The sequence below is a fragment of the Perca fluviatilis genome, chromosome 5 (genome assembly GCF_010015445.1).
Source record: "Perca fluviatilis chromosome 5, GENO_Pfluv_1.0, whole genome shotgun sequence".
Classification (NCBI taxonomy): domain Eukaryota; kingdom Metazoa; phylum Chordata; class Actinopteri; order Perciformes; family Percidae; genus Perca; species Perca fluviatilis.
Window position 1 is genome coordinate 3,868,911 of NC_053116.1, and position 13,930 is coordinate 3,882,840.

Genomic DNA, 13,930 nt, shown 5'->3' on the forward strand with positions numbered 1-13,930 from the left:
ATCAGATCTTAGGGACATAGCATCCCTGAGGTGCTCCAGCAGCTATCATTTCATCTTGTGTCATCGCGAGGTAAACAGTACAACTACGCTGGTCACGGGCCGAGATGGCTGGCTCCCAAATCTTTTACCAGCTCCTAAGATTACATATATGGATATTGTTTGACGGTACAGTAGAGCCAAGGTGAAATTAGACACCAATCATCAGGACTTCACACAGAGTACCGCAGGTATGTGAGGATGCAGTAGAAGGCACATTCACTGCTTTATATTTGCATAAATCTAAAACTCAATTAACTGTGCTTCTTTCTTGTTTCTCTCTGAAAATGAACTGTAACTTGAAGTAGAGTTCAGGTGGAAGTAAAGAGCAGGGCACAGAGATTGTAACTTGTCAGTGAATGTCCGAAAACATGACAGTCTTTAAGATTGAGGGTAGATAGTGTGTTTGGGGGGTTTGAGGTGCCCCGTTGTCTCTGCCGTGGCACTTCTGACAACACCCGACAACAGCATGCCACAGAGAATCGCTAATCTTGTTTTTATTTTCAGAATTATGGCCTTACTCCATAAAAACGTCAAACCAATGCAACAAAGTTGTAGACAAATGTGTCTCTTCTGTTTGCACTGAAGTCACGCAAAAGGAGCAAACGGAAGACTGTACGTACACTAGTGACATTTGGAAGACTTGTTGCTCGTCCCATAAAAACCTGGGGGAACTGTGGTCATGGACACATGATGGGAGGGGGGAGAAAAGGACAACGTTCAAAGTAGTAGAAGTGACTTTTCTATTGCAGACGGATGATCGGAGTGAACCCTACGCTGGATTCCCGTGGGATTGTTTTTCCTCTCGGAAATTAACCTGAGGGATGATGGGAAAACCACTGCTCTTTCATTGTCATCTCTGAGACTGAGCCAGAGGAACGTGTGGATTCACAGTTGATGCTGGAGAGGCCTGACAGTGCTTTTTTTAGTTGCCTCGGGCAGAGTATCTTTTGTAAATGTACTGTGACCTCTGTACTATTTAGTGTGTATTATATTGACAGCAAACCAACTTTGAAATGCAACCGAAGAGTTCCTGATCCTCCTATTTTTACTGTGTGTGTATGTGTGTGTGTGTGTGTGTGTGTGTGTGTTTCTATCGGCAGGTATGATTTTGTGTGTGTGTGTGCAGATGATGGTTACTTGGATGAAACAGGAAGGTGAGAAGGAAAATACTGACCAGATACATATTGCATTTTGAAGATGTCATTCCTGCAAATGCTTCCTCAGTATTCTTTTTTTTTTTAATTATTATTATTTTTTGGGCATTTTAGGCCTTTGTTTTGACAGGACGGCTGAAGACATGAAAGGGGAGAGAGAGGGGGAATGACATGCGGCAAAGGGCCGCAGGTCGGAGTCGAACCTGGGCCCGCTGCGTCGAGGAGTAAACCTCATATATATATATATATATATATATATGGGCGCCTGCTCTACCAACTGAGCTACCCGGGCGCCCATCCTCAGTATTCTCATGTTGGCCATTTCCCTGACGCAACGATCTGAATGTGTTTTCGAACCAATGAAGTTTACCCAAAGCCCCTTTTGTCAACCACAAGATTATTAATAATTGGACTGACATTTTTATTTAAACATATTTAGGGATAATGTACGACAAAGGTTGAGATGAAGCATCCAGACAGGCCAAATGTCATTACACACACTGGCCTCTTTCTCAGTGTTTCATTGGAGAATTAATACATTTTTGAAAAGCATCTCAAACTACACATTTTCATGATGAGAAATCCAAGATGTATACATAACAAAAGCCTTTGAATCAAGCAGCATTGTGTTTAAAGGATAACAACAAAGGATTGTGCTTGGGTCTTCTGTTAGTAATACCAACGCTGCTGAGATCTGGGAACACAGCATCAGGCAGCTTGGAAGTAGTCTCGCTTTGCCAGACCTTCCTCCAAAGCGCGCTGGAGGAGGGTCTGGCAGAGAGCATTCGGGGATGGGAGAAAACATGCTCTGGAACTATTGGCATTTCTTCAAACCAATCACAATTGTCGTGGGCGGTGCTAAGAAAGAGAAAAGCAGTGGTGCCGCTGCAAAATAGCCTCGGGAAGGAACTTGTTTTGGTGGAACGTGTACGTTCAAAAGTAGTTTTAGTCGGGCGAGAGAAAACTCCGATTGGACAGATAGTCTAGCTAGCTGTCTGGATTTACCCTGCAGAGATCTGAGGAGCAGTTAACCATAGTCCTCACAAATCCACCGGACGGATATCTGGCCTATATGAGTGAAATCCGGTGGATTTTTCCGGCGGCAACGGAGCAATCCCGGAGGCGGAACGTCGAGGATATAGACTAGCTTGGAAGCAACCAGTAAAATCGCCACTCAAATTGTCTGTTGTAAACATTCATCCCAGTTTGGAGTCCCATTTCCTGCTTCAACTTGAACCAGGAACCAACCACACAAGTTGATTTCCTGTCGTTTAGATCAACGTTTCCAACCTGTCTGATCATCTGACTGCCCGGGTTCCCTTCCGTCAGACCTTTGTTTGTAGCCAAGTCGCCACGCTCCCAGATCTCAGAAGTAACCAACAAAAAGAATGCCCAAAATTATAAAGAAATGAAACCCAAGTTATAATAAACTGGACTTATCCTTTAATCTTTGCCTTTTTGTTTCAAAGATTGGCTCTCTAACAGCCTGGTGACATCAGGAATGGTTTGTTCCACTTAACCAAGCAGCAGCAGAGCTAAGCTAGCTAGACTAGACGCCACAATGTCAACTTTCTGGTTTACAGAAGTCCCTCAAAGTTGAATCTAGTAGTTCTGTTTATAAAAAAAGAAAATTGAATTTAGTGTGAATAGTTTGCCGGTGTGCAATGAGCCAGATACCAATTTGACAAGTGAATGTCCCAATGAGTGTGTGGTTGTTGTGGTGTGTTACTGGTCCAGACTTCACAGTAACAGGATATCACAGCAGATCTATATATATATGTAGAGCATATCTTTGGGAAGAACGCCAAATATTGCAATGTCTTAGAGAGGGTGCCAGGCCTGTGAATTCTAAGGACACTGTTTCATTTTAACCTTAAAGTAGAACGTTAAATGTGGTTAAAGGTTCAAAGAAAACCTCATCTCAGTGCATCCTGAAGTCAAATATCATACATGAAAAAAAAATACCAAGAGGTTTGAAGGATGTGAAAGGAATTTCTTCTGACCACTGAATCGCGGAGGCAGGTCAGACGCTGCGGTTTCCCTTGGTTCTGTATTGTTAAAAAACAACAAAAAAAAAATATGGTTGAGCTATGACGCATGTCTCTGGCGATTTCTGATTTTTGTTGTCGATTTTGTAATGAAAATAAATTTCATTTGAAATTATCAGAACATTATTATCATTCCCTATGGCAGAGTCTTCCCAGAATGTCTGGGCTTGATAGATCCATGTCAAAAACATATTTTCCATACTGCGTACTACTACATGTCATTCAGGGTCATTCACACACACACACCACTGAGGTTCAGGGACTATTTCTTTGGTAGAAAGTTGTTCAATATTTCAACAGCTGTCACTACTTTCATACTAACTGACACGTGAAGTAGTTACAGTGCATGCAAGTGACAGTATAACTGCTTTCAGTGCTTACACAATTAAATTTTATTTATGTCAAATCATAACCGGAGCTATCTCAGGACACTTTACAGATCGAGTAGGTCTAGACCACACTCTATAATTTACAGAGACCCAACAATATCAAACTGCTCCAAACTGCTCTATTGTAGTCCAGCCTTTACTCAGTGTTCAAACTATACCATGGCTTTCGGGGGAGCCCTTATTTTATTTTTTTTTCCGGGGAGGTGCCCTACGTCTTACAAAGATACATAACGGCTACAAGTGTATGCACTGTACAGGATTTACCCTATTATACTTTATCAACAGGAATGGATAGATCAAACAGCCAGCCACAAATAGTCTATAAACAAAGCATCAGGCTGTCTTTGAGATTTCACATGAACAACGGTTAAAGTTACTCAGGCTACCGAAGAATACCAGAACTCCTCCGTTCAGTTAGACCTTAGCAACGCACCCCAAGCTTCCATCCTTAACAAACAGCCATGTACAGTGCCTTGCGAAAGTATTCGGCCCCCTTGAACTTTTCGACCTTTTGCCACATTTCAGGCCTCAAACATAAAGATATAAAACTGTAATTTTTTGTGAAGAATCAACAACAAGTGGGACACAATCATGAAGTGGAACGAAATATATTGGATATTTCAAACCTTTTAAACAAATAAAAACTGAAATATTGTGCGCGAAAATTATTCAGCAGCCCCCTTAAGTTAATACTTTGTAGCGCCACCTTTTGCTGCGATTACAGCTGTAAGTCGCTTGGGGTATGTCTCTATCAGTTTTGCACATCGAGAGACTGACATTTTTGCCCATTCCTCCTTGCAAAACAGCTCGAGCTCAGTGAGGTTGGATGGAGAGCGTTTGTGAACAGCAGTTTTCAGTTCTTTCCACAGATTCTCGATTGGATTCAGGTCTGGACTTTGACTTGGCCATTCTAAAACCTGGATATGTTTATTTGTGAACCATTCCATTGTAGATTTTGCTTTATGTTTTGGATCATTGTCTTGTTGGAAGACAAATCTCCGTCCCAGTCTCCGGTCTTTTGCAGACTCCATCAGGTTTTCTTCCAGAATGGTCCTGTATTTGGCTCCATCCATCTTCCCATCAATTTTAACCATCTTCCCTGTCCCTGCTGAAGAAAAGCAGGCCCAAACCATGATGCTGCCACCACCATGTTTGACAGGGGGGATGGTGTGTTCAGGGTGATGAGCTGTGTTGCTTTTACGCCAAACATAACGTTTTGCATTGTTGCCAAAAAGTTCGGATTTTGGTTTCATCTGACCACAGCACCTTCTTCCAAATGTTTGGTGTGTCTCCCAGGTGGCTTTTGGCAAACTTTTAAACGACACTTTTATGGATATCTTTAAGAAATGGCTTTCTTCTTGCCACTCTTCCATAAAGGCCAGATTTGTGCAGTATACCCACTGATTGTTGTCCTATGGACAGAGTCTCCCACCTCAGCTGTAGATCTCTGCAGTTCATCCAGAGTGATCATGGGCCTCTTGGCTGCATCTCTGATCAGTCTTCTCATTGTATGAGCTGAAAGTTTAGAGGGACGGCCGGGTCTTCGTGATTTGTAGTGGTCTGATACTCCTTCCATTTCAATATTATCGCTTGCACAGTGCTCCTTGGGATGTTTAAAGCTTGGGAAATCTTTTTGTATCCAACCGGCTTTAAACTTCTCCACAACAGTATCTCCGGACCTGCCTGGTGTGTTCCTTGTTCTTCATGATGCTCTCTGCGCTTTTACACGGACCTCTGAGACTATCACAGAGCAGGTGCATTTATACGGAGACTTGATTACACACAGCTGGATTCTATTTATCATCATTAGTCATTTAGGTCAACATTGGATCATTCAGAGATCCTCACTGAACTTCTGGGAGAGTTTGCTGCACTGAAAGCAAAAGGGGCTGAATAATTTTGGCGTCCCACTTTTTCAGTTTTTTATTTGTTAAAAAAGTTTGAAATAGCCAATGAATTTCGTTCCACTTCATAATTGGGACCCACTTGTTGTTGATTCTTCACAAAAAATTACAGTTTTATATCTTTATGTTTGAGGCCTGAAATGTGGCAAAAGGTCGAAACGTTCAAGGGGGCCGAATACTTTCGCAAGGCACTGTATATGGGCTCTTCCAGTCTCTCCACTGCTGGCTGTTCCAATGTAACAGGAGAGAGAGGACCAAGAGGGTTAGGATGGTGACCGGCCTCTGACGAGCTGTTACCACCTCCATCTTCAGCCAGAGAGGACATTATTTCTTCAGCTTATTCTTGCGTTGTCACCCCGGCGGGAGGTGTCTAACAGGGCTTGCAGCAGGTGAATTAGTCGTGCTATTAACGTCATTGCTACACAATTTCTTAGTAAAAACTAAAATTAATTAAACTGCCTTGTTTTCTTTTTGCCATGGCTATATGATGCTTACTGCAGAATGGATTTCAAGGATTTTGCGCGCCGATTATTGGCCACCAACGTTTATACTTTTCCTACGAGTCTTTGAGTTAAGTAAAGTAAACTAAACTAAACATGAGTTGAATTTGCACCGCAGCACCGCCACGCCTTGATGCTCATGACACGAATAAGCATGTATAGTTATCTTTATTGAAGTGAATTAGGTTTAAATCTCAGTCATGCTTGAATGAATGACATTTTAGCAATTTTACACATAATAATCCACGATGATCACATTACACAAAACTGAAATTGCACGTCAAAGTGACACACTGTCAATATTTTTAGAGACCCCCCAAAAATTTCACAAATCACATTTTCAGGGGAGCCCATGTCTTATTAAGGGGAGCCGAGCCCCCCGTAGTTCACACCCTGTCTTTACTTCCGGGACAAACATGCATCACTTTGTAACACACGTTATAATGCTCACCTAGCTGCTAGCGTGTCACGCCCTCATACTCTGCTTCTGACTGGCTAGTAGTCCTTACCTAGGTACTGTCAGGGCACGCCCTCATACTCTGCTTCTGACTGGCTAGTAGTCCTTACCTAGCTACTGTCAGGGCTCGCCCTCATACTTTGCTTCTGATTGGCTAGTAGTCCGTACCTACTTACTGCGCATGTGCGACTCCCAACAAAGATGGAATAGAAGTGAGATGTCTCACTCTGTAGCTAAAACCGAGAGCTTAACACACAGGGTGAAAAGAGGAGCTGCAGCAATGTGTTTTTTGAAAATTAAATCATTTTACACATAATAATCCACGATGATCACATTACACAAAACTGAAATTGCACGTCAAGATGACACATTGTCAATAATTTTAGCGACCCCCCACCCCCCCCAAAATTCATTTTCTCCACCTCATTATCTGCTCACAAATTAAAACTTATGAATGAAAGCGTAACCTCTTTGCTATTGTTCTTTTAGCAGTGGTTCTCAAACTTTTTCGGTCATTCCCCACTTTGGACAAGGGGGAATTTTCAAGCCCCACCTGCCCCCATACAATGCTAATGAAATACGCAACAAGCTTAAAATGTTCCAATTTATTGAAGTAACAAGTTGTATCGAAATAAAACTAACTATCTACATCAAATAACAGCAAGTTCGAAAATAAAAGTGCAGCTGTGTCAAAATTTGTATCAAGTTCCAAAATAGAAAAGAAATAAAAGTGCCACTTTGCAATCTGTTAAAAAAAGAAAAGCACAGAAATCCATTTGGCAAGACAGGTCTATTCTCCCTGCATTAGTGGCTGCAATGAGCCTGTTTTGCATTGCACAATTTCGGGGGTGATCAGTCTAATAAGCTATAAGGACGGTTTGCTCTCACACGCGCTGCATTTATAGTCTCTCTCACACACACACACACACACACACACACACACACACACACACACACACACACACACACACACACACACACACACACACACACACACACACACACACACACACACACACACACACACACACACACACACACACACACACACAGTCACTCTCTAGTCTAGTGGAGGCGGGTATGGCTGCAGCCTGGAGCGTCCTAAGCTGTCCCGTATCATGCCTAGGCGTATCCAACGGTAAATTCAGAGGGTCAAAAATACAAAATCGAATTATTTTCCAGATTGAGTCATGGGTAAATCCATGGGCGTCAGTTTGGTTTGAAATGTGGTGGACAGAGACGCATTTGGAAGTACATTTCTAGAAGTGCTGGGTACAATGACGCATTTTATTTATTTTTTCTCTTTCGCGCAGGTCATGTTTGAAAGACGCTATCCTGTAGCTTACTAATGAATAAAAACGTGGTTTAATGTGCGTAAACAATGATCAATGATTACCAAATTTCTCTCTCATATTGCTCCTCATAACCACTGAAAACTGTCAGAAAATCAAACCCAAAGTCCAATTATTATGGCCGTTATCTGACATCTGAGGCGTTTCTGCTTCACATTTTCAGCAGGGCAGTGGAGCAGCTGTGGGTTGACTCCCAACGGTTCTCATGGGCTTTATAAGTCCTAACATGAAAAAGCTTAATGTGGTTTAATGTACCAAAACAACGATCAATCACCACATTTCTGGTTAGATTTTTTGACAGTTTTCAGTGGTTATGTAGCCTGGATGCCAGCCGAACTTAGCCCCGCCCACAAAATTCGAGGTCGGGAAGTTTGGTCTGGAGTCGCTCCATTGAGAAGCAATTATTGCCCGAACAGGATCTGTTCGGACCAATCAGATTGTCGAACAGATGATCACCAGTAACAGAATCAATCACGTCACCAAAGAACGCTTGGGTTGAATTTGTTTACAACAGGTGGCTGCCGCTGGAGAACTGAGATGTGTAGATTCCACCATCACCTATGTTACAGACGATATGACATTCATTTTAAAATCCTCATAGGAGCCTCAACAACTGCCCGAAAGCATGGTAGCGTTATATGGTGGAGCGAGATAGAGAGAGACTGGAGAGAGAGAGCGTTATATGGTGGAGAGAGATAGAGAGAGACTGAAGAGAGGGAGGCCCAGCTGCGCTAGAACAAAGCCGTGAATCAGAGAAATAAAACGTGTTTTCGCTGATTCATCTGTAGAAACGCAACTGTAGCAAGCATGTCACCATCACTAACGTTATCCACATTTATATTTACACGCAACAAATGATATATCCAGCTTCTAAAAGTCGGAAGTTAGAACGAATGCATTTAGCAAAAAAAAAAAAAAAAAGGAAAATTCCCTCCCATTTGGCGCGCCCCACCTGTCACGTCTCTATTCCCCACCAGTGGGGCGCGCCCCACACTTTGAGAACCGCTGGATTAAGATATACACCGAGTGCACTTTGTTGCTTATGAATAGATTTTGAATTTTTTTGCATATGTGCAAACAAACATATGCACATACATACATCGAAAATCAATTGAAGGGTGTACCCAACTCCAATGACACAGCCCTCAGCGCTGAAGAAAAGAGAACAAAAATCTATTTCAATTGCGATCTCAAAATGGAAAGTCCAACCGAACCGTGGATCAGCATACATAGATACATACATACGATCATTTACTTTGGCGCCATACATACTTGCCACAGAAAATTCCATATTAACGTGGAGAAACACGAGGGACATTTTGGGGAGAATGTCCAAGACTCCCAAAGCAACGCCAGCATTCTTTTGCAGCAGTTAGGCTGGCTAGTAAAATACTTTTGATTTTGTGATATATAGCAAGGGTCACAAAAGGCAATACAGTGGGTGTGCATGGCACTTCACATTCAACATCTTTGTCAATAAGCAGCAAACCACTTTCTGAAAGAGAGAAACAAGAGTGCATATAGGTGACAGTAAGTTCCATTAAGAAAGGTTTCTGGAGTGAGATCGGTGTAAAAGTTGAGGTGGATCTGCTGAGGATTGGGATTTCTGGAGATATCCGCAATACATTTCTAACGGTTATCCCAGTCCAGCGGCTCATTTTCCGTCAGAGGAAACAGGTTGCAGAGGTTTGCTGGACGACACAGAAAACGAGTCGAATTTTGAAGAATGCCAATGGTGTGTTTCCATCGGTTCGTTCCATGGTACACTGTATGATTTAAGCGATGAGCTTAGTTGAAGATATACAATAAAATGATAACCCAGGTAAGTCATAGGTTGATCATTTTAAAAAAGTAGAGTTAAAACAAGCAAAGATATAGCAGACGGGTCCTTAAAGAGCTGAACATTTGATATTCTAATCTTTCCTCTAGCTGAAAGTATGTAGGAGTCAACTGAAAAACTTACAAAATAATAAATCAAGATTTGGAAAAACAATATAATCCAATCCATTGGATCAATGCCAAAACTACCGTCACTGTTCTAGCTCCACAGCCAACACATTTGGAACAGGGTCAAACTATGACAATGAAAACATAAAAGCAGCAGTTAACTTTAAAGCTATTTATTTACATTGTTTTTGTTCTCTACCTGTAAGAAAGTCACTGGAATACTAAGAACTAAAATGTTTAAATATACACACACTGTAAAAGAATCACCTATTTGACCACAAAATATTGTACAGAGTCAGAAGAGTGACAGAAAGGAAAGTTAATAGAAAAAGTCATTCTCTCTCCCCTTGTCACTTAAAAATCAGTTCACCCTAATCAGGAAAAAAAAAAAAAATTCTCTTACTTATCCCTGGTGGTGTTTGGCCATGCAGATAGTTTTACCTACTGACTTCGAAGACACAGTCTCTCATATAAAAGGGACAATTTTCATGGGGGACAATTGAGGATATACTGTATGTATGCTGATGACAGGCTCAAATTGTGCCTACAATTTGCAGTACAGGAACCAAAGCTTGTTCAATTTGTATGAGCAAAAGACAAAAACTGGCACTGTGGCTACAGTTGCTTTTCAGTTCCAGTAGTCATAAGTAAAATGTGGCGACTGCCCAGAGCCTTTCGTGACAACTGTATGGCCATTAAATAATTAAGAAAAAAAGAATACAAAGAAGTCCTTTACTGCCAAGTTTCAAGACAATCATCGACACCTGGTGCTACAGCAATGTCTGCGGGGGGAAGTGGACCAATACAACTATACAAGTTTAAAATTATATTCCGGTTTATTACAACTTCAATCAAAATTTTCGTACTTTTGTCCATTTTCTACCAGTTTGCACTCACCAAGTTAATAGGGGAGGCCAGCAGTCAAACAGGTTGGAAACAAAGCAACGACCGCTTTCTTTAAAGCTCAAACTGGACAGGAGAATCTAGTAACATTGCTAATAATTCTTAGACCGGGTAAACCCAGCCCGATCTGGCAGCCATTTGATTTTGCCCTGCAGCTCAGGCTGGAAACCTGTACGTTTATCCATCCTGCTTCCATAAAAAATTTTGCGGGCACCAATTACAAACTGGCTTATCCACCTGGCGCGCTATTGGCGGCTGATTGGTTGAAGGACTATCCAATTGCGTACAGAGTCATTTGAACTGTGCCCGTAGATCACGCACTCTTGTGCAGTAGAAAATACAGAGCAGACTCCCCCAGACTAATGTTCAGTCTTAAAAGATTGAGCTTGGTCTGGTGATAGCCAGACTAAATAATTCCTCATTCTACAGTAAACTACAGTAAGCACAGTAGGTCTGTAAGCTGTGATAGTTTAAAAACAGTTTGAGTCATAACTTCACTGTTCGCCTTCTTTTTCTTCTTCCAAATAAGTCTGAATTAACATACTCCTAACTCTAACCTACTACTACTACTACTACTACTACTACTACTACTACTACTACTACTACTACTACTAATACTACTACTACTACTACTACTACTACTTCTTCTTTTTTTTTTTGTTTTGTTTTCCTCCCCCCCGCCTCTTTTTTGATTTGGGGGTTAAACAAAACAAGCTAAAATAAACCGGAATTATCATTGAACAGTGATGAACAGGCTCGGGCAGTTGTCCATTTAATGTCCTTGTAGAATACATTTATACAGCACAGAGAAAGCGAGCACAGAATATGATTTACTCAAAAAGTAAATATCCGTCATTCGGTGTACTGCCATCTAGGGATGGGCTAATAGACGTGCTTATCTTAATTATAGAAAGATATTTAAAATCACTGGAATCAAGTACTCAAATAATCCACTGAAGCAGGGTTCAATTCAGTGGAAACAGAGCAGCTCTGTTCAAGGAAATCACAGATGTGAAATTCTAGTTTTCATCTTGGTAAGAGTTTGTCATATGTTCACATATAAAATGTTGAGGGTGTATTTCAGTTTTCATAAAAAAAAAAAAAATTATTCATATACAAATCTGTACAAGGTTCCTCATCTTGCCACTGCGGTCAGTGTTGCGTTCTCAGCAGTCCTTTGTCAGAACAGGTATTTTCGACATGAGTCCGATCCACACCGGCACTCCACTCGAATCCGCTTCTTCGGAGAGCTGGGGAGCCCCGCGAGACTGAAACTGGAGTCCATTTTGGTGCTTTCTGTATCGACCGGGTCAACTGGAAAACAAAACAGGAGTTGAGTTGGAGAGCGCTCGGTTGATATGTGGCAACGTTGGTCTCAAAAGACAACTAAAACTGCGCCGCAATATGGAAACATTTTACATTTCCAGGTGAGGAAAAAGGTGAGCTGAAAGAGAAGAATGTTAAACCAAAGAGGTTATTATAAGCTCACTGCAGGGAAAATGCCATGGCTTAGGAGGCGCATTACTCATTTTTCACCCGTCTCTGAGACAAGTGCGACACCTAGTGGTAAACTTCGGTATATCGGTTTGGTCCGGTGTTCAAATCAATCAAACCGGTTTGACATTTTTTGGAAAACCGGCACAAGCCTAGTACCAGACTTTTTTTTTTACAGATCAATTGTGTCTAGATGAAATACATTTGTACAAAAAAAAAATTTAAAACCTTCCTTCTCCTTAGAAAGAAAGGAGAGTTTGGAGACTGGTCTGTAATTATTGACGACTGAAGGATCTAGATTGTGGTTTTTGAAAGTGATTGGACCTCTGCATGTTTAACAGATTGGGGAACACACTATTGAAAGACTTGTACAATTTCATGTGACAAAAATGAATTGATTGACTGATTGATTTATATTTGTAGAACAGCCAATAGGAACGCGCTTCCTCTCTCTGAGGAAAAACTCTGATTGGCCAAAGTCTCCCATCACAGACTAGATTTTCTAAAGCCTGAGAACAGAGCCAAGAGGAGGTACACGAGTCTAGTTTTCTCTCAGACCATGTGAATTAGAATACTCTAAATGGCTATTACCGAATTCCTGCTCAAAAACATCACAAATAAACTGCCCACAACAGCTCGAACATTAGTTAAGCTATTTACAGATTGTTGGAGACCAAAGAAAGTAAATTTTGCATCAAGGATTTTTAGTAAATCGAATTATTTGAGTGACTCAAAGAATCATTTCAGCCCTAGTTAACTTCATTTAATATTGTACGTGGAGTTTTCTTTTGCGGGGTGCAAATGTTCCACCAGAACAAATTCCTTCCAGAGACTATTTAGCAGGGCCACCGCCCAAGAGCACTGTGATTGGTTTAAAGAAATGGAAACAACCCAGAGGATTTTTTTCTCCTATCACAGAATGTATGTGTGGTGTAGCCGGACCTTACTCCACAGCGCTGTGGAGATAAGAGCTGGACATGAGACTAGTATCGGCTTGATAATCCAATATCAGCATCAGATCAGTGCTTCCTACTTAGGATCAGATTGGGGCATCTCTACCTTCATTTGTTATGTTGTTGGTGATACCTGCTTGTTAACTGACAACAGAAGAGCTGGATATCATTACTACATGTGTGTCTAGTCTAGAGCCTGCTGATTACACGGAACTAGATTCTGAACTTTATCCCTCCGACTATCCTTTAAAGCTTGTTTAAGACCAGCTAGTGTTAAAATCAAGAATACATTTGTTAAATCGAAAGACACTTACTTTGCATTTTGTAGTCAAAGGTGAGCTCTTCTCCTGCCCGAATAGCCCGTGTTGAAAATAGGGCAATTCTCGGGAGTCTCTCATCAATGTTGTCGATGAACACATTATATACCTGCAGGTTGGGGTTACACTGCAAAAAAAGAACACAACTTGTGTCAGGAACCTCTCAGACTGTGCTTTAAAAAAAAAAAATAGTAAAAAAAAAATCAAAAGAAACAGCAGATTTCCAAAGTGTATTTGCTAAGAAAGGGAGGAGCCATGCACACAATGCAAATACCATGGTCAACAAGTCACTGGATGTCTACTGCTTTATTTTTATATGGTGCTGCAGAGACACTTAATCCTTTTCCAGACAACCCAATACATTTCAAATACTCTCCAATATGATGTATCCATATATAATCACTCAATTAAAACACAGGGCAATGGTAAGTTCTGGCATTGACTTGACTTTTATTATCTTAATAATTGACTTT

At 41.2% G+C, this 13,930-nt stretch overlaps 1 protein-coding gene across 2 annotated transcripts in view; it reads right to left on the reverse strand.

The window, feature by feature from the left end:
- Positions 1-11,399: 11,399 nt before the first annotated feature.
- The window catches only part of LOC120559452 (histone-lysine N-methyltransferase SUV39H1-like), a 29,461-nt gene continuing 26,930 nt past the window's right edge, over positions 11,400-13,930 (reverse strand). For both annotated transcript variants that reach the window (XM_039801134.1, XM_039801135.1), the window contains exons 5-6: positions 13,455-13,584; positions 11,400-12,007 (exon numbers count right to left, since the gene is read on the reverse strand). In XM_039801134.1, coding sequence (XP_039657068.1) covers positions 11,874-12,007; positions 13,455-13,584 — 264 coding nt within the window. In that variant the 3' untranslated portion in view covers positions 11,400-11,873. The remainder of the gene's footprint in view (positions 12,008-13,454; positions 13,585-13,930) is intronic.